The following is a 23945-nucleotide window of genomic DNA, read 5'->3' as shown; positions in this document are numbered from 1 at the left end:
CTTTGTGTTGTTCACGTATTGTAAACTGGAGAGGTCTTTGTTTTTGTGCTTGTATTTCTACACACGTTGTTTAAAGTTATAGTTAATCTATGGGCTGCAACATGGGACGAGACGATCATATTATTTTCATTGTACCAATTATCTGTTGACATCAGAAATATTCACATTAAAATTTTAAAATGAGCATAAAAATTAAAAGCTGTCCTGAATATTAGGACTATACACTGTATTATTTAAAAAAATCAGGATGGCCATGCTCTGTGGCTAAATGAATAGGGTAAAGCAGGAATCAGTGACAAATAAAGATGAGTTTGTATTTAAAAAAGCTGTTTATGTTCACTTGGTCTTGCGCTCCCGAGCATGTCTCTTTTGTTCTAAACTCTGATTGGTCCAAACCACCTGGTTGATGATGGAAACGGTCTGCTCGTCAACCTCTGTCAGACGGATATCACATTCTGTCACGCTGGTGTTGTGAGACATGGCCTCCTCCAGAGCTCTACCTCCATCCTGCACAAACAAACACACACAGGGATAGGGAGAGATATTAAGAAAACAACACATTTGGTAGTGATGCATGTCCATGTTGAACACATCAAAGGATGCTGTTCTGAAAAGGTCTGATGACAGTCTTGATAACCTTGAAAAATCCCCCCTGGGCAACTAGCTGTCTGAAAAAGCCCACATATTTATAACTGCTTATTGTGAGTGTTATCTATGTCTTATTGTTATGTCTGAAAAAGGCATTTCTATTTTTGTGAGCAGTAGACCAAGGTCACAGATTGCATTTCTGCTATGTGGGTGATTTTTGATCACCCACATAGCAGAAATTTTTTCCAGTCAGATATATACTTTACGGTGAGAGGGAGCATGAGAAGGGGATAATGTGATCTACCTCTCACGGGGAAACAAAACTTACTTAGCTTTCCATTATTGCATGTTTTCCACACATATCTATGAATAATTGAAACGCCTTATACTGTCAAGCTATTCTGTCTGTTACGTCACAGTACTATGTCTATTCAGTCACTAGCATGCTTTGGGAGGAAATTCTAGTGTTTCAAAATAACCCAGTGTTTCAAAGTGCCCCCACTGATCCAAAAGAACCACTGGCTATGCAAATTATTATAATCAAAGAAACACATTTTAAAGGACAACTTGCAATGTTTTTGTTCAGATATTTCATTTGCTTCCGATTAGGAAAAATTGACATTTATTTATCCATACTGTATCTTGACAACTATTGGATGTAGGAATCTTTTCATTGTTGATTAATCTGACAGTGAAAATAGAGAGCCCAAGTTGACATATTTAAACAGCATTTTTTGTCCGATCGAGGGCCCAAAACCCAACAAAAACATTACGTTTATCATAATAACATTATCAAAACATTTTCAAACTATATTTTAGAAGATATAATCAGTTAGGTTTTGTTATTTCTGCTTTAAAATTATTTAAATGATCAATGCCATGACATTAGGCACGCACATGACGTCCAGAGTTTAAAGTCTAATAACTTTGGTGAATTGCAGATGAAGTTAAACAAAATACATGTTTTACTAGCCACAAAAGTAAGCTTGATAAGCTGAGTCACCAATTTTCTAGAATTGCCATTTTACAGTTAGAATCCTTTTGATATCACTGACAATCTGGCCATTTCTCTGGCACCACCATAAGGTAATACATTATATTTAATGCCCCACTGTTGGTAAGGATCTAGAAATAGCAACTTACTCACCACGCCTAGGTTGTTGCAGGAGAGATTGATGCTCTTCAGGGTGTTATTCTGAACTAGAACCTTAGACAGAGCGATGGCAGTGGGCCCTGTTAACTCATTGCCTCCCAGGTGCAGGTGAACCAGGGTGTTGTTGTTCAGCAAGGCCTTACTAATAGCCTGCCCCCCCTCATCCGTCAAACAGTTGAGACGCAGGTTGAGTGACAAAAGGGTGGAGTTCATGGACAAGGCATGAGCTATAGCTTTAGCTCCCGGGCCTCTGATATTGTTGTCACACATGTTCAGGGTCTCCAGTTTATTTCTAGTGAGCAGTTTGCCAATGGCTCTGGCTCCTTTGTCTCCGATCACGTTGTGAGAGAAGTCGAGCTCCCTCAGGGACGGGTGGTCCAAAAGGTATTTCACAAGCAGCCGGCATTTTTTATCCTCAATGTGGCTTTGATGGAGCCTCAGAAGCTGTAAAAGCAAAATATTATGAAGATTAACAAGATAATGTTGCGAATAGCACAAAAAACTAATCACTTAGGGGACTTGAAAACAACTGCCCATTATTTTTGACAGTATGAACTTGCCACATGTCAAAAATGCTTCCTACGTAGCAGCATGACAGATCATTGAGGGACTATGCTTTATATAATGGTAAAATTAAGTGTGTCAAAGAAAAATCACTAAAATTTGTTGATTGATCAATTAGTCATTTGATTATGAATTGTCAACAATTTTGATAATTGTGTTGTCTTGAAAGTCATGTATCACACAACATTTGTGATAAGCTGCTCAAATGCGGGGATTTGCTGCTTTTAATGTTTCATTATTGTATGCTTAATATTTTGGGGTTTTGGACTGTTGATCGGACACGCAAGCAATCCGAATAGTCACCTGGGAAGTTAGGGTGGTATTTTTCTTTATTTTCTGAAATATATTAAGTGAAAATAAAATCAACAGAATAAACACTCAGTAGCTGCAGCCCTAATAACAACTTCAATAATCTCTTAGACCGTTCCTATAACATGCACAGAAATCAGTAACAGATATATTCCATGTTCTCGTGCAGTCGTAAACTAATGTGACAAAACTTTTGTGTCAAAGAGTGACTTATTTAGGTTGCAGCCAGAGGCTATGCTGTCTTGTCTTTGATGTAAATAGAGCATGAATCGAATGCTTGGGTAGTGCCAACAACAATTTTCCTGTTTCATGACATTAGGGACAGTGAAATGTCTGTCGATTCTTTGTAACTGGCATGAGAGTCAGAAGTGCTGAATTACAGCAAACAAACATGTTCCAGAGAGTCAGGCTCTGTATGTTGCAAGGAGAACAAACAAAAAAAACCCAGAGAGGAGCAATCAATATTCACCTTCAAAGTCTTGCAGGACACAAGGGCCTTGGCGAGGGACTCACAATCTCTGTCGGTCATCTCAAACATCTTCCATTCAAAGTTCATACCACATTGTTTGACCCTGTACACTAAATGGAGCTCTTCTAGTTGTGTCAACTTGTTCAGCAGGATGTTAAAGTCAAAGTGGTCCATAGACGGTCCGTCATACTCATTGTCACTTGCCAACTCTGAACCATATTCCTCCTCCTCCTTCTGGGGCTCCTTGATAGGCGGCAGGAGTTGGGAGATGTCAAGTCTCTTGACATAGTTCCTACAAAGAGGTACCATCTCTAGAACTGTCTTCGACTGTGTTACATCTGGGATAAAAAGCTCAATAATGTTCTCCATGTGCCTCTCTAGGAACATTCGTTTCCAGCTGTTGCCATAGTCAGTGAGGTCACAGATGTCCCACCGCTGCTCGCAGCACCGCTTCCAATAGACGCCATCGCTGATCAAGTTGGCTGTCACGTGCAGAGGCAGGGACGTAGACAGTCTCTCCTGCACAAAGTCTTTGTGGATAGGTGAAAGGTCTTCAAATATGGGCTTTTCTGTAACAGGGAAGTTTGCATAAAGATCCATTTATATTATAAGTAAGTGAATAAAAGTTTGTAGGACAATGATAGTAAAAACAAGAGCATACCCTCAAAGTTCCTCACAATGCTTTGCAGACAGAGGTTTGATAAACCAGGCACTATAGTCAGGGACCAGTCTGGATCTTCAGCAATGATCCTCCTTAACCTCCTGAGGTCTTCAGCTGCGGCTCCAGGATAAGAGGACCTGGACATTGTTGCAATGTTTTTGTACACTGTCTGGTCTCTGGTTAAAAACAAGTAAAATTAAATGACACATTAAAAGTTGCACATCCTAACAATTGTAGTTAGACTCTTGACTGTTTTCTGGTGTTTATTATGGGATGTTAGTTTGTTGAATGACATTTAACACCAGAATGTATTGTAACTAGACTCTAGCTTTAATGTCCATGCTGCCACATTATGTTGCTAGCTAGCTAGCTAAAAGTTAAACTGTTTCTAAAGTTAGCAGTCCCTTCACACAAAAGTTAACGTAAGCTAAACTGCGACCAGCTTACTACAACTGCTAACATGGAATATATTTGTAAACGTTTTGTTTGTTTGATAACATTTAGTTATGTAAGCACAACTCAATTTAAGCCGATCAAACAACAAACGTCTACCTGTAGTGCGCTGGTCTGGGCTTCAAGCGTCTCCTTGGTAACAGAACGCTCTAAGTCTCCTTTTTGGAACCTCGGAAATATTGAACACACAGCCTTGAAGCTATCTTACGGCAAAGGCGGTTAACCTCTATAAACATGCCGTAACTAGCTATAGCTTTTTGGCATTTACGTTAAGAGGACATCAATTAACGGGCCTTGTGAAAACACAACTTTGGGATAAATAGTGAGTTTCCTTGTCGAAATTGTGAGTCAACACTACCTCTGTATATATTTTACTGTCAGAACTCGGAATTTCCGACATTCATGGAATGCAACTCGAGGCTTGACCCCACTGACACATGATACAATAGTGAATGTAATGTGCTATCTATTTGAAAGTTATAATCATATCATTCAATAATATTTATATATTGTTGTACAAAAATTAATGTGAGGAAAGTTGCATACTGTCTGGCATAGCCACATAGTAACTTCCCTAAAGGCACTATAAATGAGAAAAAATATGTTCTTCAATATTTTCCATATACCAATTAAATATATTATTCAGGGATCCCAAACTACTTTAAATGAATGGTATCTATTCACTATTAAATGCAGGCTTAAAACAGAGCGGCTTTGGGAAGACCACAAAAGTATGATTATACTACCTAACAAGTACTCACTTACAGTAATATTCTAACAGTTGGACTAAATGAGAACATTGATATGAGTACTGAGTGAGTGTGTTTTTAGGTCTATGTGGAATCAGTGTTGCAGGAGGCTGTGTGCTGGAAAGGCTGCAGTATTTTGGCCTGATCATGCTGTGAGGAACATTTGGATTCTAAAAAGCTGGCAGATGGACCTCGGATATGGACCATAGGCCTTTTGGATAAGAGCATATTGGAGTGAATCCATCTTTCTTACCAACAACAACAACAACAACAACAACAACAACAACACAAAGCAGGTGCACAACTACAACGTAGGAGAGTAGAAATCAGTAAATAGCACCTTAAGAGAATCCTGACTGTTATTAAATAACACAGAAAATAAGGGAGTTGTCCAGTAAATATGTTATTTCTATGCCCAACCAAATATGTTGTTATTGTATGCATGTAAATTCAGTGGGTCCCTATAAGATAACGGACAAAATTACATAGAACACAAGTCAAGACGGGGCAGTAGGACATGCATGTATATTAAAAAAACACATTATCTATTTAGCTACATAACGTAGATTTGTAAGTGCTTCAGTGGAAGATGCCCCACAAAAGGTTTCTAAAAGAACATTGTCTGGATGTAGGAGGATGTACTTAGATGATCATATTGAGACTATATTGATGTAATGTTTTGTTAGGGCTGTAACTAACGCACATTTTTATTATCAATTATTGTTTAGATTATATTCTAGATTTTTACAACCATTTAAAAAAACTCCAAAGATATTTAGTTTACTATAAAATGACAAAGAAAAGCATCAATTCTGCATACTTAATTAGCTGGATCCAGTGACTTTTTGGCATGTTTTTGCTGGAAAATATATAATATATGTATATATATATTTGTCTATCAACTTATCCTTTCTAAGCTCAATATACTTTCATCAATTGCGTAATTGTGAAACATTTTCACATGACCACACAAGCATGGAGGCAGGTAGATGATGCAGCAATAACTGAGTGTGTTTCCCATGTGGAGGGCAGAGAGAGAGAGAAATGGATGTTGCTGACATCAAAAGGTTGCTCCAAGAGTCGGATGGAGGGTTGGACGGAGAGACTCCAACTGTAGCCCCCGAGGCGGTCCATCACTGTCGTCCTCACGTAATACAGCCTGACAGACAGACGCTTCCCTGGTACTCTGGCTTTAATGGATTGGCGTGACATTAGCCATCCACAGCACAGGAGGCAAACTCCCTCTGAGTGAGCTGCTGTTCCAGTGCACTCTGGGTAGAGTCAGTGTGGGGTGTCCCTGAAAAACTATCATAAAAAAACATCAATAGTTATAACTTTAAAGTCTGTTACAGGAATTAACTGCAGTTTATTGGCTGCAGTAAATTCCAAAAGGTAAGTACACAGTAGCCAGGTGAGGTTAAGACGAGCAGCTCTTTCAAATTAAAAAGCCTTTTTTGACAGCAGACATTTTGACTTATCATGGCAGGAAAAACACGGGTTAGTAAAAACATAATCAACGGCTCCATTCTATTCCCAACAAGCCATTGACAGTGTGACAGTGAGCCAGTAGGAAGGACGTACAGGGACCATAAAACCAAAGCAGCTAATTGGAATTTAGCCATCATTCATTTAATTTTTACACTGCACTTTAACTACTGTGACAACTTGTAATATCTCCTGATAGAGAGATATAAACACAACTAACTAAACTCTTGCTTTGTCAGAACTTTGACTTTTTCCATAGCACCAAATTACATAATTATTCTACGCCATTATTAGGGAATTAAACTTGTTTGGATATTTACATGTTCACGTATGACAGTAGAGTACTCCTTAATAGAGTGCTGTTAAATAACCTGATAGTGCAGCAGGATATTGTCTCATACATCTTAGAGAGTGCAGGGTATTTCATATTGAGTATTGAATATATGTAGGGATTATTAATGGCACAATAAAAGCTCATAGTCCTCTGACTGTTGCTGCCTCACAGAAGCAACAGCAGAGAATTTACAGACAAACGCAGCAACATTTATCTACAGTGGGAGGACCGAGGGCTTCACCTTGCCATCGCACTTCCATTTGCTCTCTGAGCCCAAGGAGCTGTTGCATTAGTTGCTAGGCAACACAGCATGTATGAAGTTACCAAAACACAGAAGGATTTTACAAAATGAAGTTTCTGTTGAAGATGTAAAATCTATTTTTACACTTGGAACTCATTCCAGTAGTGAATGAGTTCACTACTCATGACCTAAATGTGTTATGTTGTTGAAGTTTTATTTTACATGAAACTTAATTGACTGAAGAAAATAGCCTTACTTACAATAATAAAAGATAAACAAGCTCACAACTCAGCTTCTGCTTACTCAACATAAAAAGAAGTTACTGAACATTCATCACATTATCCGACAGGATGAAAGCATTCACTTGTTTTTGTATGTCAGGAGTACCGGTGTGATATGAGGTAAACTCTGGAGTGTTGCCAAAGGGAGGGATTAATGTTCGGCCCAGGAGCCTTTCAGCAAAGCACTACAGCTCCCGTGCCAGGCGAGGCAACTCCCAGATGGGCATGTGGAGGAACAGAAAGCATCGCTGAAGGAAACATTGAATAACAACCATGAACAAAATGTAGACCTCTTTGGTGGTTTCAGAATTTGGCCATGTTTATGGAATTACAGTATTGTCACATGATTATTAATTTTTTTCTTACACAGTTGGTCTAATTTAAAAAGATTTGGCAGAATGTTCCTAGATTTAAAGATAAAGGGAAATCCACCTCTTCATCCACATAAATAATTAATCAAAGGACCACAGCAAAATATTGAATATTTTAGTTAATTTACTATAAAAGATGTATTCCTGAAGTGGTAGTTTTCAGAGCATACTAAAATGCAAACTGAAAAAGCAAAGTTGACAATGTCCAATAAAGCTATTAGTAGTTTGCTGATATTTTGTCTATCGTAATCATGTCTGCTTGAGTTGTTTTCAAAGTCACATCACTGTTGTGTGCCAACAGAGTTGCAAGGGAACTTATGTTATCATGCTATTTTCAAGCTGAACGACCTATTTTCCAAGGAAGTTATGAGCACATCTCTGGTAAACACAGATTTAATGTGGTGCTTTTGTTTTATTCTTTCGGGAGAAACTCAGTTTTACAGATCCGTTGATTAAAATCAACTTATCCATTAGTCGACTAAATCGTATGAGTGTTAAGTCGACTAAGAATTTCTTTGGCCCTCCTTCTTAGGAAATTCAGTGTGGACCAAAGTAGTGGACCGACCCACAGACAGGTATAGTTATCTATAAAGTGACCCCGCTAGCAAGGCTTGAAACGAAAGCACTGGAATGATTCTTTCACTCCCAGCAAAGGTTTGTTGTCTAGCATCCGTTCTCCATCTCTCTGATAAAAGGTCATACTTTCAACAGCCACAACTTATGAAATCAGGCTTCGATCAATGCTTGGACAAAGTCCACATGTGACTGTAAACGTGCATAGGAAAAACTTTATTCCTTTAGTTGAAAATAATGACAATAAGACAACTGATGACTTTACATAAAGAAAATCTGGTTAATGGACTCATGATGAGGCCAAACATAGCGTTCTTTCTGGGAACAGTCCAGGGATATGCAAACATCAACACCAAAAAAGTCCATTTCCCTCTGGAGAAAATGGGGCTAATCCTCAAACTCATCCACACTTTCATCAGAGAAACCACTGTAGGGCGTACTGGAGTCCAAGTGGATGCTACTGTCCGTTTCCAAAGAGACCACAGAGCTCAGGCTACTATCGATGGACACCATACTGCCATCGCTGTCGCTGCTCCGGCTGCTTCTGCTGCTGTCGTCATCGTGGATCACCATCACCTGAGCGGAGTCAGCTGTTGGAAGAAAAAAAACAACAACAACAAAACAGTGAGAGATTCTCTTTGCAATCATTTGAAAGCACCACTTTTAAGTCCTTTACATGATGACTGTAAAGAAACATTATTCTAGAGTTTTCTTATCGTCAACATAATCCATGAATTAAAACCAACCATGCATCAGTTTGTCTCTGAATACTTGACTTCACTTCCCCATCTGTGGCTGCTAGCCCAAATCACATTTTGTCCCCACTGAAGACATAATGACAGTCACAAAAATGTAGTTTCACTTCTCAAAAAGGCTGGACACTTTTCAGCAACCATTACTCACACAGGCGTAAATAGATTATTTGTTGGGGACTTTTTTTCCATTACGGATGACAACACAATTAGAATTCAGAAGATCACCTATATCATGGACTTTTTGATCCTAGGGTGAGAACATGTGTGATGTCCCTAACGCACAAAGCCTTTGTGATTTACTTAAACAAACATTAAGTCAAAATGTCAAATGTCAAAATGTTTTGAGAGTCATGTGCACCATGACTGAGATCAATTGGACAACATTGCTTGAAATCATATTGCAGCTTGAGAAGACAAAATGTGTTCTTCCCTTTCCAAGAAAAATGTCAGTGAAGCCCTCAAGCATTTAGTTTCCAGACCTGACAAGGCAACCGAACTCTTTAAAAGTTCCATGTTCAAGGCTCAGGATGAAAGAGGGTCATGCTCTTATTGTTTAGAGAATAAATATTCCCCTCAGTATCTTATCAGCTGAATCAGTGACATATTTTAAAAACTTCGCATATAGATTGGCGTTAGGTTTGTTGTTTGTATTTTATGTTATTGTATGCATATTTGTGAATCATGTTTTATATGTGGCTGTGAACGTTGCAATGGAAAGGAAGTTAACTAACCTAATAACCTTCAATTTATCCACTGTGCTTCTGGATTATGTTCAATAACTTTGATCAAATTCGCAAAGTGCACATATATTTAATTTTTCCACCGTTTTTTCCCCGAGGGAAAGCAAGCTCAATTTGAGAACCATCTCACCTAGTACGCATAGTTGCAGTATTTCAATGCTAAATACAGCTTTTTATGCTGCATTACATTTTATTTCAACTGTCCTTTCACATGTTTCATAAATGATCATACAACAGAGAATGAATGAGCCTCGTTGTACTGCCACCTTGTGTTTGAAATTCTCACTGTGCTCCACACTCTGGACCACCCACTCCACCAACAAGCATATTCTATTAAGCCAAGAACGGCTGGAGCAGTGAGTGAATTTACTCTTCAAACACCTTGGAAAACACATTTCTTTTAGAGCCTCTGAGCAGCTTCACCACCCCAGCGGAGGGTGGAGCACTTTGCTCAAGGACACCACAGTGTTTACTGCCGAAGGCCAGAGGAACATTAGTCACTGAGCTCACCCAGACATGTCAAGGCTCTCCAGTCATTTGATTTGATGAATGTGGCACTGCATACCATTGCTAGTAAGCACACTGTCAGTCAGATATTAATGCTATATGGGTCAACCTTGAGTGTGATCCTGATGTTTAGTACGCTACACCGTTGTCACATACTGTAGTTTGATGTGTGTTCTGTAACTGATATTTGAGGGAGATAAACATGAAGTTCACCACAGTGAAAAAAAAAAAATCCTAGAAACATAATGTCCTGATCACTGCTGTCGGTTTGGGACTAGGGCATGGTGATTAGAGCATATTTGAATAACAAAGCAAAGCATTATTTTGATATCAACATTGAATTTCAAATCTAATTCATATGGTACAAAGTTGAAACTGTGCTTGTCTAATTGAGGCAATTTTCTAGTGTTTTAGAATAACAAAACCTTATTTTTTTTTTCAAAATATAAGCATATGTTTAGTCAGGTATCTAATACTTCCAACTGGTACAGATTCTGTCCAATTTCATGTGATATACTTCCCTCAGACATAAGAATTGCAAAGCAAGGAAGAGTATTTTGAGATGAGAATGTTCATAATATGAAGAGGTGTGATCAGTTAAATGTTATACTCAATGTGCGACCTTAGAAACTAATGTAAGAGGCAACATCAGAGCAGGATTATTTCCAGTCTTTACTGTGAGGAAGATGATCTATGTCTCCCTCTCAAGGAATCCTGTTGTCACTGTACGACAGCCCCAACCCATTCCAAGGTTTCCAACCGACATCAGCTGATGACATCATAGTCACAAACTCGGGCGCTAAAATTGAGCCGTTTTTATTACATATTTTTTCTGCAGAAATTTGGAGAGTAATATTTAAAAACACAGTAAACTGGTTCTTATTACGTCTGACTTGCTCATCTTTTTGCTTTTTATTGACCTCGTCATGTTTCTCTTTAAAACAAAGGAAGTATAAAAAGCTGCTTCTCTTACTGTATTAAAGCTGGAGTTTGTGGGACTTTTACATATAAATGAACGTCCATTACATTCAAGCCCTTGCTGAAGAAGTTAATTCAATGCGGATTCAATGCGGATTGCCTGCTGGTGCGAGCTCACCAGCAGGCAGACTGGCGTGGACAGCGTTTGCGTAATTCATTTCACCGCCAGAAGAGATTAAAAAGTTCTGCACTCCAGCTTTATCTGTGCATGCTAATGCCACTGCTGATAACGCACCTCTCACCTTTCCTCTCGGTGATGAGAGTCTGACGCCTCGACTTCATGTCCAGGCTGAGGTTTTCCACCATGCTGTCGATGCAGTTGTCCAGGGCCAGACAGCGAGTCTGAGATTGGATGGCCTGTCGGCAGATGGGACACTCGTCTTTCTTTTTGCGCCACTGCTTAATGCAGTGACTGCAGAAGCTGTGAGCGCAGTTCAGGATGACTGCCTGTAGACAAAACAGTTTTTAAAAAAAAAAGTTAATTACTGACTTTTTTGCCTGACAACTGCATATAGCTTCATTGCTGTGTCATAATTGCTGTATTCAGTTTTTGTATCTGTTCTGCTCATTTTCAACATCACGTTAAATCAACTCTTAATCCTACTTCAATGAAAAGCTCGGAGCAAATGATGCACTGAAGCTCGTTCTCCAAAACTTCAGTCACTTGTGTAACTACTTCTTCCTTTTGGGCCCTGGCCTTTTCTTTCTCCTCCTGCAAAAAATGTTAAATTAATTAATAAAGCTTTGCTGATGCCATGCCGAACAATGCACAAAAGGATGCTTAAATGGATATGAATGTTTTCATACCTTTGTAACTTCCAGCTCTTTGTTTTTGGCCAAGAGAATCTCTTCAAAGCCTTCCCGAGAAAGGGCTAGTTCCTCTATTACTTTCTTTTGCTTTGGACGTTGAAAAAAGTTTGACAAATTAAACAACTTTTGTGGATTCTTTGCTTGCAAGAGCACTCTAAAAGACATCATTTTAACATGTTTATATAAGTAACATTTTGACATTATACATTATGTGTCTGGTTTCTTGTACTTGTACATGCTCCAGTTTTATGCTACATACCTCTTGCAAGGCCTCTTCCAACTGTTTTTTCAAAAGCTCCTCTTGTTGCTTTGTTTTCTGTGCCTAAAAACATTAAGGTTATAATTTAATTAAATAGAGTATTTAGCCTCTAGTAGTCATTCATACAAAAAAAGTAAAAAAAGAAAACAGTGTTACTGTTACTACTGTTTAATAGCTTACATATACATAATAAACAAACATGATTCTTACATGCAAATATTTTAAAAGTAAACCGCTATATTGTTGAACAGAAAGACACTACTTTTAATTCTGCACAGTTACATTTGTTGTTGATGCATATTCCATGTATGAAAAGAGTTACTGAAAAACCTCTCACCTCTAGCTGCCTCTTAGTTCTACTGAAAGACTTCTCTAACGTCTCCATCCGGTGCATCTTGGCTCTGAGCATCTCCAGCTGAACCTGCAGCTCCCTGACATGCTCCTCCCTGAGAGGGTCAGCCTGCCGCGGCTCTCCCCCCAGAGAGGCCACCTGCCTCTGGGTGTCATCCACCTGCTCCCTCAACCTCAGGATGTTCTGGCTGTACCTGCAAAGGGAGGCTTATTTTTCTAACAACCTTTGTTTTGTATTTTTTAAAAGACTGCAATAGATTCATTTTTCAGAAGAAAAAAAAATATGCAAATGTAATGATAATACACGAGAGGCATAAACATACATCTGCAAGTTGTCCAGGTCAAAGGGAGTGTTGGAGCCATCTGAGGGCCGGTCTACTTCCTGGACTTGTCTGCTGGTTCCAGTTTCCTCTAACTGAGAGTGACATAGCCTCTGCTGCCGTTTCACTGGTGACAGAGGGCAGGGCTTTGCAAAGGACTTGTCTGCAGAAGAGCAGCGGTAGAGCTTTGGCTTTGAGGTAGACGGCTCAACTTCTTCCACATTCAACTTTCTCTTAGGCTTCTTGGAAACGAGCGCTGCTTTAGCGCCTTCTTTATGTCCCTTTGCCAAGTAGTGCTTAATGTCTTTAAGGGGCCGCTGGACGAAGATGTAGTCAAACTCCACTTCTGTTCCAATCACAGGAACCCCGAGTTGTATGGAGTCTCCGAGCCTCAGCTGATGGGCTTCTTCAGCAGGTATGCGGTTTCCATTCACCCACACGCCGTTCAGACTCTGAGGGAAAAATACCAATAATTTCTTTATCGGCTGCAAATTAATATCATATTCATAAGAAAAGAATATCAGGAACATAATATAACTTTTTTAGGGTCACCTTTTTGGTAGACACTGACAGAGAGGTTGAACTAACTCATTAAACTATATGTTTATCATTTAAATTGCAGTAGCGTTTAACTGGACTGTGCTTTAATTCAAATCATCCTGTGTTGTTGTAAGATGATTCTTATTAAATCCTGTGTTGACATAGTGTCTTATGAGTGAAGTTTTTTCTGCTTACACTGCAGTCTTTTTTTGTAAGTTTTGCACTAAAATTGGTACATTTTAAAGACTAGTCTGCAGACTCAACATGCACAAAATAAATGTCCTTTTGTTCAATTTTCTAGTCTCTATTGTTTATTTTTGTTTGTATTCTTCTTCTTTTTTTACACATGTTATAATCAACACGTGTAGGGTATTTGTTAACGCTTTATATTTGGCAAAATCAAGAATATACAGAGAATGCAATATTACTTTTTTGTCTGTCACTGTCCACTTCCCATCGTCCCTTTGCTTTATAGTACAGTGCAGTCTGGAGATCATCAGAGGACAACTTGGAGACAACAGCTGGTGGGTCACATCCAGACCACGTCCTATGGTGACCTGGACAGTCACAAAACAAACATCTAGTTATCTCCAATATACTGTGCAGCTTTCAGCTTAATAAAACAGAAACCTTAGATAAAGGACACTTCGATAACGACATTCCTACAAAAACAAACAATAAAGAATAATGCATGAGGAATATATTTAATATGCTAAATTGCAAACTTGAGCAAGTTTTGGGGTCAATATAAAGCAAATGTGGCTAACTAGCTAGCATTAGCAAACTGCACCTCAGTGTTTTCGGACAAGCGAAGCCAGTCTGAGTTTCTTCCGACTCTCATCAAACATAAAACCTCTGAGTCTGAACACTCGTCCTCCTCGGCCGCAGACGAGTCCGTCGCTGCCGTTTCCATCTTATCTCATTCTGTCAGAGGCTAGCAAGACCTGAAACGCATCGCTAACAGTGTTGTTGCTACATAGCTAGCTAACGTTGTCCTACTGCGTCAAGATGGAGAGCAGCAGGACGAAACCGGAAGACGCTTGGTTTGTTTTCAAAATAAAGGCGTTAGATGAGGTAGATTTTTTTTTTAACTGATCATTAATATGATTTTGCAAATTACACTTGAACAGCAAACCTGTTGCAATAAGGACACATTCAGAATAGGACTATAAATAAATGCTTTATAAAGTCTTTAAATGACCTAACATTGACTATGCAGGAATGAACCAGAAGATGTAAAATAGAAATCTGTAAAATAAATATAAAACATGATGTATTGTTGAAACTTATGTAGTTATTCAAAACAAAATATATTTCAGCATTTATAGAGAAATGAATGATAAAGATTTAAAAAAAATAAAACCTATTTGAAAAATGCAAAAAGAAAATCAAAAAATAATAACAACATAATAGAAAGGGTGTTTTTGAATTGTCCAACAATATTTAATAGTGTTTAGTTCTAGAAATACATTTTGTTATTGTGTCATTTTAATCCATTTAGCTCCAAATGTTACATTTTCTAAATTAAAATGAATATCGTTTTTCTTTCAAAATCATTTTTTCAATATTTCAATGGCAATTAAATGTTACACAGTGGTAGAAAGTATATGTACACTTACTTGTGAATGAATACTGAACTTGTGTGTCCATGTGATCGTACTTTATACGTCTAGGGAATTATTTTACTTTTTACTCTACTAGCTTTAACAGCTCCAATCTGTAATAAAACTCCTTTAAACGGTGATGAAAACAAGATTGCACCTGCAGCAGTGTTTCTCTTCTTTATGAAAGCCAATTTCCCATTTAATATCTCATAATTATGAGATACTAAGTCATAATTATGAGATAGTTAATCATAATTTTGACATGCTAAGTCATAATTAAGAGATAGTCATAATTATGAGATAGTTAGTCATAATTATGAGATAGTTAAGTCATAATTTTGAGATGCTAAGTCATAATTATGAGATAGTTAGTCATAATTATGAGATGCTAAGTCATTATTAAGAGATAGTTAGTCATAATTATGAGATGCTAAGTCATTATTAAGAGATAGTTAGTCATAATTATGAGATGTTAAGTCATTAAGAGATAGTTAGTCATAATTATGAGATAGTTAGTCATAATTATGAGATGCTAAGTCATTATTAAGAGATAGTTAGTCATAATTATGAGATAGTTAGTCATAATTATGAGATGCTAAGTCATAATTATGAGATAGTTAGTCATAATTATGAGATAGTTAGTCATAATTATGAGATGCTAAGTCATAATTATGAGATAGTCATAATTATGAGATAGTTAGTCATAATTATGAGATGCTAAGTCATAATTATGAGATAGTTAGTCATAATTATGAGATGCTAAGTCATAATTATGAGATAGTCATAATTATGAGATAGTTAGTCATAATTATGAGATAGTTAGTCATAATTATGAGATAGTTAGTCATAATTATAGAGATAGTTAGTCATAATTATGAGATAGTTAGTCATAATTATGAGATAGTTAGTCATTATTAAGAGATAGTTAGTCATAATTATGAGATAGTTAGTCATAATTATGAGATAGTTAGTCATTATTAAGAGATAGTTAGTCATAATTATGAGATAGTTAGTCATAATTATGAGATGCTAAGTCATAATTAAGAGATAGTTAGTCATAATTATGAGATATTTAGTCATAATTTTGAGATAGTCATAATTATGAGATAGTTAGTCATAATTATGAGATAGTTAGTCATAATTTTTGAGATAATTATGAGATGCTAGTCATAATTATGAGATAGTTAGTCATAATTATGAGATACTAAGTCATAATTATGAGATAGTTAGTCATAATTATGAGATGCTAAGTCATTATTAAGAGATAGTTAGTCATAATTATGAGATACTTAGTCATAATTATGAGATAGTTAGTCATAATTATGAGATAGTTAGTTAGTCATTATTATGAGATAGTTAGTCATAATTATGAGATAGTTAGTCATAATTATGAGATGCTAAGTCATTATTACGAGATAGTTAGTCATAATTATGAGATAGTTAGTCATAATTATGAGATAGTTAGTCATAATTATGAGATGCTAAGTCATTATTAAGAGATAGTTAGTCATAATTATGAGATGCTAAGTCATTATTAAGAGATAGTTAGTCATAATTATGAGATAGTTAGTCATAATTATGAGATAGTTAGTCATAATTATGAGATAGTTAGTCATAATTATGAGATAGTTAGTCATAATTAAGAGATGCTAAGTCATTCTTTTGAGAAGTTTCTCATTATAATGACTTACAGGATCTTTATTTTTTTCATCACAGTGTCAGAAATGTGCTTCCACACTTCTTATATAAAGTCTTACACCAAGAGCGCGTTTTCAAAACAGTCATCCTGTTACCGTCCACTCGGGCGACCCCGCATCCCAAAACGTGCGCACCCTTGTCTCCGGGCGGGACTTCCTTTCTGTTGCGGATGCGATATCAGAGTGAGCCGACAGAAAGGGCTTGGTCCGGGTATCACTGGTGTATCTGTGCGGCTCTGGACAGCAGACAACCGGGCTGACGACGCTGCTGAAGCCCCGTAGATGAGCCTCCTCCCCGGCTATGCTGCCCTGAACGCACCGCGAGTATGCGTCCCGCCAACATGTCTGAAGTCAACAAGACTATTCAGAAATGGCACGCCAGTTTTAGCAAAGGCACAGACTTTGACTCGTGGGGACAATTAGTGGAGGCTATAGATGAGTACCAAATGTAAGTTGCATTCAACATGTGTATCCTGCCTCTCCACACAGCTGGTTCATCCCGGGCGGCATGCTTGTTTTCGTCTCCTGTTAAACCTTAAACGTGCGGGGACATATCAGCATGTAGGAGACAGTGGCTGCACGGTGCTTCACGAGAAGTTCTAGCATCCGAGCTGTCAGTCAGCTCCTCACAGCAGTAAACAAACCCTACCCACCCATGACGTGATGTGGCAGTCGTTGCAGAGGCAGCAGAGTCGCTTGGTTGTGTGTGGATGTTGCATCCCAGATTCATTCACCAGCAGTTTGATTTAAGACGAAAGTCCTTTCTTAAAGCATGACATGAAAGAATAACCCAGAGCTGTGAGTTTCATTATGTGTCATACAGTGCAGAAATGGGGCCAATATTCCCCCAGAGAATTGAGAAATAGTCAGCCACACCCTCTTATTATTATGAGTGGGTTTTCATGTGTTTAGTGAGGAATGTTCCCTGCTTACAGACAATATCTTTACACATTTTTTAAAGATGTGAACTGCTGTTTTATCTGACAATGAACTAATATTATAAAATGTAGACCCTGACACTTTTTTTTTTTTTTGTCCAGAAGGAGCCAGAAACATACATCATTCAGCCACCTTTTTAAATTACAAGAATCTTCAAGTTTTACTGCAGAAGCATTAACCTTCTTCTGTGTTGTCATTTAGTTTGGCGAGACAACTGCAAAAAGAGGTGCAGTCAACAAATGCATCCGACTTCACCGAGGAGCAAAAGGTAATCAGTACATCTCTCTTTTTTTTTTTATCTCTGCACAGAAAAGAAAAGGTATTCTGCATGAACTAACACGATTTTATTTAATTTTCTTTCAGAAAACTTTAGGAAAGATAGCAACATGTCTGGAGATGAGGAGTGCCAGTTTGCAGGTTTGTGTCATTTTTTTAATGTGAACTATTTGAATGGTCAAGTCAATGTATTTATAGAGCACATCTTAAAAACAACTCATGTCGACCAAAGTGCTTTAGAAAGAGGTGAAAATGACTATCAAATAAACAGTGACATAATTAAGAGGATCAATGAGTAAAGTAGTGGATCTTAATCCAAACCCTTTCCGTGCTACCCAGACCCCTTTAGAAATGTTTGAATAGCCACCCCAAAAAAGTGTTTGGGATTAAATTTTAAGATTATTTGAAAGACGTTGCATAACTATTTGTCGATACACCAGACTTCATTAAAATGTTTCGCTATTTAGCTTTCATCAAACACCCTGATGAAACCAAGAAAGGGGAAATCTGTTTCTCACTTAGAAACGTTTTCAAAGTTGTATTAGTTATGTTGTAAAAAAGTATTATTTTGCCACAAACAGACAAATGTCATACATATATATCAGAAACAGACTTCTTAGGGTCATTAAAGACAAAGGTCAAAGCAAAAGCATACTTTCTTATAAATTGACTCTTCTAAATATATTAAATGTGTCTGCTTTTCTGCAGTGCACACAGTCAAAGGAGGACTTCAAGTTAGAAGAGCTGAAGAAACTGGAAACCAGTAAGTGAAGCGACTGGGAGTTAAGCTCCTACTAGTTTATCCTCCTGTTGTGACTTTTTAATTTGGATTTTCCTCCTTTTTGTCAACAGTTATTCAAAATATTTTGACCTACAACAAAGAATTTCCCTTCGATGTGCAGCCAGTGCCCTTAAGGTAAATATCTTTCACTAAACATCCCACGTTGTTTCTCTTTTGAGTTTGTATTTCACAGAATATCCTGCATGATTATCAAAGTTGTATGATGTGAGTAAACCTGCCGTTCCTCTCTGTCAGGAAAATCCTGGCTCCAGGTGAAGAGGAGAACCTGGAGCTGGAGGAGGAAGAGGATGCTGCAGCAGGAGCCGGTTCTACAGAAGCTTTTCCTCCGAGAGCCCCCGGTACTATGCACCCCCCGTCTGTAACAGTTAATAAAACACACCTGCTGTTTAAGGGATGTTTGATTTGTCATGTTGTCACGTTGTCCTGTCTTGGAGGGCTGTTTGACTGTGTGTCCTTTTTGTTTCTCTCTGTCGGTGCTGTGCATGGCTTCATCGCTCATTCCTGCCTGCTTCATTTGCAGCTTCGCAAGGTACGGCTTTTTATCCACGAACATCGGAACTGGTTCTCTCCTGCATGACAGACGTGTTTTTAATCAAAGCCTTTCAGTGGAAATACAAATCGTGATGCTGAATTGACAGAAGCGTGAATACAGAAGCGTATAATACAGAGTTCATTATAGAGTAAGTTGCCTATTTTTGAATGTGTAAAGGTATATAGATGTTTTCTCTCTCATCCACAGCGAGCTGAAGTTCCTTCCATTTACTAAGTCAGCCTCTTTTCCACTAGCTTTGGCCAAATAATCTACTTTTTCCATATAGAATTTATTTTGTTGTTCTTTCTGACAGGCAGAAACATGAAAGTCAAGTATTGTTAATATTCAAGTTAAATGCATATATATTACTGTGCTGAAAGTAAACAGTTTTATTTTGAAAAAAAAAAGTTCTTCCCACAGTTACACTTCCATTCAAACTGTTAATTCCAATGTCAACAATTAACCCTCAATTCTATCATTCTGTTTGAAATCTACAATCACAACAGCTGCAGTGCCTCAAAGACACATTTTACAGCTTTCTTACACAGTAGAATATAAAGATTTAGCGCCTCTTAATGCTACGTGTAGTTAGCGACTAGCTGGTGAACATCTTGGAACATTTAGCAGCTAAAGAGACAGATGTTTCAATCAGGAGTTGGTGGAGACCAAAACTGAGCTTAAAGGAGAGTCTATATTTGACGAATTCATCAGGTGGCCATCAACAGTAGTGTAATTAGGAAACTGTTTTCAAACATTACTTTTTTAGGGTCATTTTTTTTGTGTTGTACGTGGCCAAAAAAATCAATGTATGTGGTCGGAAAATTCCTTTATCATGTTTGAGTTTTCCAGAGAGTCTAATGAAAGAAAACCCTCTGAGTTATCCATCAAAGCTAACCAGGGAGTTGGGTTGGACTTAAGCTCTATATAACAGTTTTTATTGTTTTAATATTTAAATGGTTACTTTACACTTAAGTCTGTATTCTGATGGTGAAAAGAATGCTATTGAAAATGTTCTCTGCTACCGGCTACGCTTTGGACTCAAGTGGTGTCACCCCCTAAACTGTTATGGCAACCGTTAATATCTATAACCTTTGTCCTCCACAGGTACCTTGTTGCCACGGTTACCCTCAGAGCCTGGGATGACACTACTTACACTAAAGATAGAAAAGATTGGGTTGAAGGATGCCGGGCAGTGCATCGATCCGTACATGACCATCAGTATCAAAGGTAATGATCTACTCACCTATTCAGGAACTTTGGATCTCCGAGTTGCATCACCTTGAAGTCTTGAAAATCCGAGTATAAAATGTCCGTTCTGTCAAACCCAAGAGCACAATCAGTTTTTTCTCCCCCTGCAGATTTGAACGGCATAGATGTGAACCCTGTGCAGGACACACCTGTGGCCTCCAGGAAGGAAGATACCTACATTCACTTCAGTGTGGACGTAGAGATCCAGAGACATGTGGAGAAACTACCAAAAGGTAGAACCTAACCGCTTATCACAAGTGAAGTACTATAAATGTAACAACATTTAATATTTACATTACTAACATCGCAAAAATGTACACAATTCAAAGGATATTTCTAGATATATATCACAGTGTGCTTTAAGTCAACAAATCCAATGAAAAGGCCTAAACCATCAATGAAAATCCCACTAACAGTTACTGTCTGTGTAGCCAACAACTGATATGTTATTGGAAATAAGGAATAACCCCTCCAGATGTGCCATCTCATTTTCAAGAGGGTCCTCAAATGTTATTCCTCTGTGCCCAGAGCTTCATTGTTCAACAACGATCAAAAACACATCAAAGAGCCAAACTGTTGCACATGGTCTGTTATTATAATGAAAGTGGGAGCTGTAGTTTAATTTCCAAACCCTCATGCATCGTCTCGCTGCTGTAAATACTGAAAGCACTCTGTCGCAGGGTTATTATCATGAACTTAAACTGAACCACAAAAAAAATGCAGTGACATATATTGTTGTAAATTAAAACTAATAAAAAATATAGCTTTGAAAAAATACTAAAACCAAACTAAAACATTATTGCCTGATTTAAAAAAAAAATAAAAAAAATAAGCTAAAAAAAAAAAAAAAAGACAACCTGTAAAGTGTTGAAATCTGTCCACATGGTTGAAAGCTGTCATAAACTGTCCACAGAAAGACATAAACACCAAAAGCAGCCTCTGTGGTAGTTCCCGCTACAGTAGGTCATTTTTCCATGACGACACACACACAGACTCAAAAGGAGAAATACCAGCATGGCTGTCGCGGCTGGTAATGAACATGAATTTATTTCAGTTTAAAGGTTTGAATTGTCAACCATGGGGACATTTGAACCACAGAAATTGAGCGGACCTGACTTTCCAGGAGATGGCGCTATGTTGAAATTGGTTCACGATTAATCAATATTTTACATGCAGTCTAGTCTTGTAGAATTAACTAACAGGAACATGATTTGAATATTGTAGTCGATCAAATGTCATTCAGCTCCGGTCTGATGTTGACATACTGGGGTCTGGATTGGGAAGTTTTGGTAGAGAAAGAGGACTCAAGTGTATTCCCAAATCAATACATTAGGGCCATTCATATACAAAAACAAACTTAAACTAAATATTTAAAAACTAACCCTTTCTGAAAATTTGAAACTAAATTAAACTAGCAAACAAACTGAAAACAAACCAGAGATAAAAAAATAAATTGTAAGTAAATCGTTAAACTATATATCTATGATACTTTTTTAAAGGTTTGTCTTCAGTATGACTGAAATGTCTCTGGAGCTAAGAGAGGACAGGCAGTAAAACAAATGTTGATCCTTTAAATGCCAGTTTGCAGAAAGTTTTCAGGTAATTATTTAGTGTGTTAACCTTCCTATTCACAAGATACACCTGCTATACATTCTTCCAGGAGCAGCTATCTTCTTTGAATTCAAGCACTACAAACCTAAAAAGAGGTTCACCAGCACTAAATGTTTTGCCTTCATGGAAATGGACGAGATCAAACCCGGGCCCATCGTCATCGAACTGTGAGTCAGCTGACATGTTAAAATGATTTAAGGGATTTTTTTGTTTCCTGAAACACGAGGTTTAAACTGTACCTTCTTGAATTTCAGGTACAAGAAGCCCACAGACTTCAAGAGGAAGAAACTGCAGCTTCTGACAAAGAAACAACTCTATCTCCATCTTCATCAGACATTACACAAGGACAGCTAAGTGGCAGCTCAACCCGGACTTTGAACCACTTTTCTTTTTTTTTTTTAAATCTCTCAACAGCCAAAAAAAACCGTGGTGCTCCACCTCATCAGCTCCAGCAATACCATATCAAGGTTGTAGTGGTTTGTTTTCTCTATGAGTGTATGAAGAAAGTAAAGGGAGTCAAAGATCAGTCACATCAGCTCAGACTATTCTAGTGCATATAACTTCTGTTACAGGAAACCCTTCTCCAAAAACTCCAAAAACCTTAAATTATGTTTTTAGACTGGTTGGAGATAGAGGGTTTTCATATTACGAAGGGTTATGTTAAACCACCTTAACTTAACGGTCTTCCTTATCTCACAGATTTTGGGAAAAACTTGGGACACAATGTGAGTTATTGCAGGTGCTCCGTTAATGTCACTATTTTATGTTTGTGCTGCTGGATTTTGGTCTCTCAAGGTAAATTTAGCTAAACATTAAAAGCAATTTGGGGAAATTATAGCACAGTTTGCTAAGCCACTCCCCTGAATAAAAAAACATGCATCATAGTCCAGAATGGTTTGTGTGTGCCGTAATTAGACTTAATTAATTAAAACTTTTATTGTTTTATTCGTAATAACTAAGTAGAGCAATTTGAAAGCTATTACAAACTGTTTAATAAACTTGGCATTACATCAATCAAGGTAAAAATTCCCTAATAAATAATTCACCTTTATTTATTATTGCTTAAAAGGTTATTAAATTAAACTTTAGGTTAATTCATTTACCAGTGTGTGTATACAGCACCATCTCACCATTTCTTTGTTGTCTGCTTAAACATTTACAATTTCCATTGTGTGCTTTTTTTAAATATTAACTGACCTTTCACATTAGTCATTTATTGTTAATCTTTTCTTTTTTTTTTTTACATTAAATCATAAATGATAAATTAATTTTATACATATTTAAATAATATCAAATACTAAAATAGTCAAATTGTCCTGGTGGCACACTCTCATGGTTAGTTGTTTAGTCACAGACAGTATTAGATTCAGCATTCATAATATTAAATGGTGAAATTATAGGTTTAAATACACAGTAATGCTCTGACCATTTTTAGAGTAATCATTTTTAAAAGTTGTGCTGGCTTTGTTTGGAATATATCACAAGTATGATTTCTATAAACTCAGCAAATGTTTGTTTTAGCCCTACTTAACTGACAGTTTCAACATTTCAGTTCAGTGTTCACGCCTCAGTATGTGTTGGATTTAGTTTATCACACGGTTTTATATGGTTTTATAAATGCATAAAGAGTTCAGTGGAAGCAGCCCGGTTTGCATGATTCTGATTAAATGTGAACTTCTGGTTGCGGTCCAGTTTTTTCTAAGCAAGCAGAGATCCAGTGTTCAGGTTGGATGTTGATCACCTGC

The 23945-nt window shown here is 37.5% G+C and overlaps 2 protein-coding genes across 3 annotated transcripts; one reads left to right on the top strand and one right to left on the bottom strand.

Moving 5' to 3' along the window:
* Positions 1-336: 336 nt before the first annotated feature.
* On the bottom strand, positions 337-14530 carry LOC129107083 (dynein regulatory complex subunit 5-like). The gene is made up of 14 exons (XM_054618449.1): positions 14282-14530; positions 13920-14048; positions 12955-13403; positions 12618-12825; positions 12281-12343; positions 12019-12108; positions 11816-11923; positions 11454-11658; positions 8690-8821; positions 5108-5137; positions 3745-3858; positions 3084-3652; positions 1736-2185; positions 337-507 (listed from the first exon to the last, which is right to left on the bottom strand). The coding sequence occupies exons 1-14, from the start codon at positions 14402-14404 to the stop codon at positions 337-339; spliced, it is 2841 nt and encodes a 946-aa protein (XP_054474424.1). The 5' UTR covers positions 14405-14530.
* Positions 14531-16895: 2365 nt separating this feature from the next.
* On the top strand, positions 16896-23842 carry aida (axin interactor, dorsalization associated). 2 transcript variants are annotated; one of them, XM_054619130.1, is made up of 11 exons: positions 16896-17240; positions 17933-17999; positions 18095-18148; positions 18716-18770; positions 18860-18923; positions 19044-19147; positions 19330-19338; positions 20446-20568; positions 20700-20822; positions 22250-22367; positions 22455-23842. In XM_054619130.1, the coding sequence occupies exons 1-11, from the start codon at positions 17119-17121 to the stop codon at positions 22552-22554; spliced, it is 939 nt and encodes a 312-aa protein (XP_054475105.1). In that variant the 5' UTR covers positions 16896-17118; the 3' UTR covers positions 22555-23842. The 2 variants fall into 2 exon arrangements, with proteins under 2 accessions (XP_054475105.1, XP_054475106.1); XM_054619131.1 differs by lacking the exon at positions 19330-19338.
* Positions 23843-23945: the final 103 nt, after the last annotated feature.

Source organism: Anoplopoma fimbria, chromosome 18 (assembly GCF_027596085.1).
Source record: "Anoplopoma fimbria isolate UVic2021 breed Golden Eagle Sablefish chromosome 18, Afim_UVic_2022, whole genome shotgun sequence".
Classification (NCBI taxonomy): Eukaryota; Metazoa; Chordata; class Actinopteri; order Perciformes; family Anoplopomatidae; genus Anoplopoma; species Anoplopoma fimbria.
Note: the sequence above shows the minus strand (reverse complement) of the source record. Positions and strands in the feature narration are given on the sequence as shown.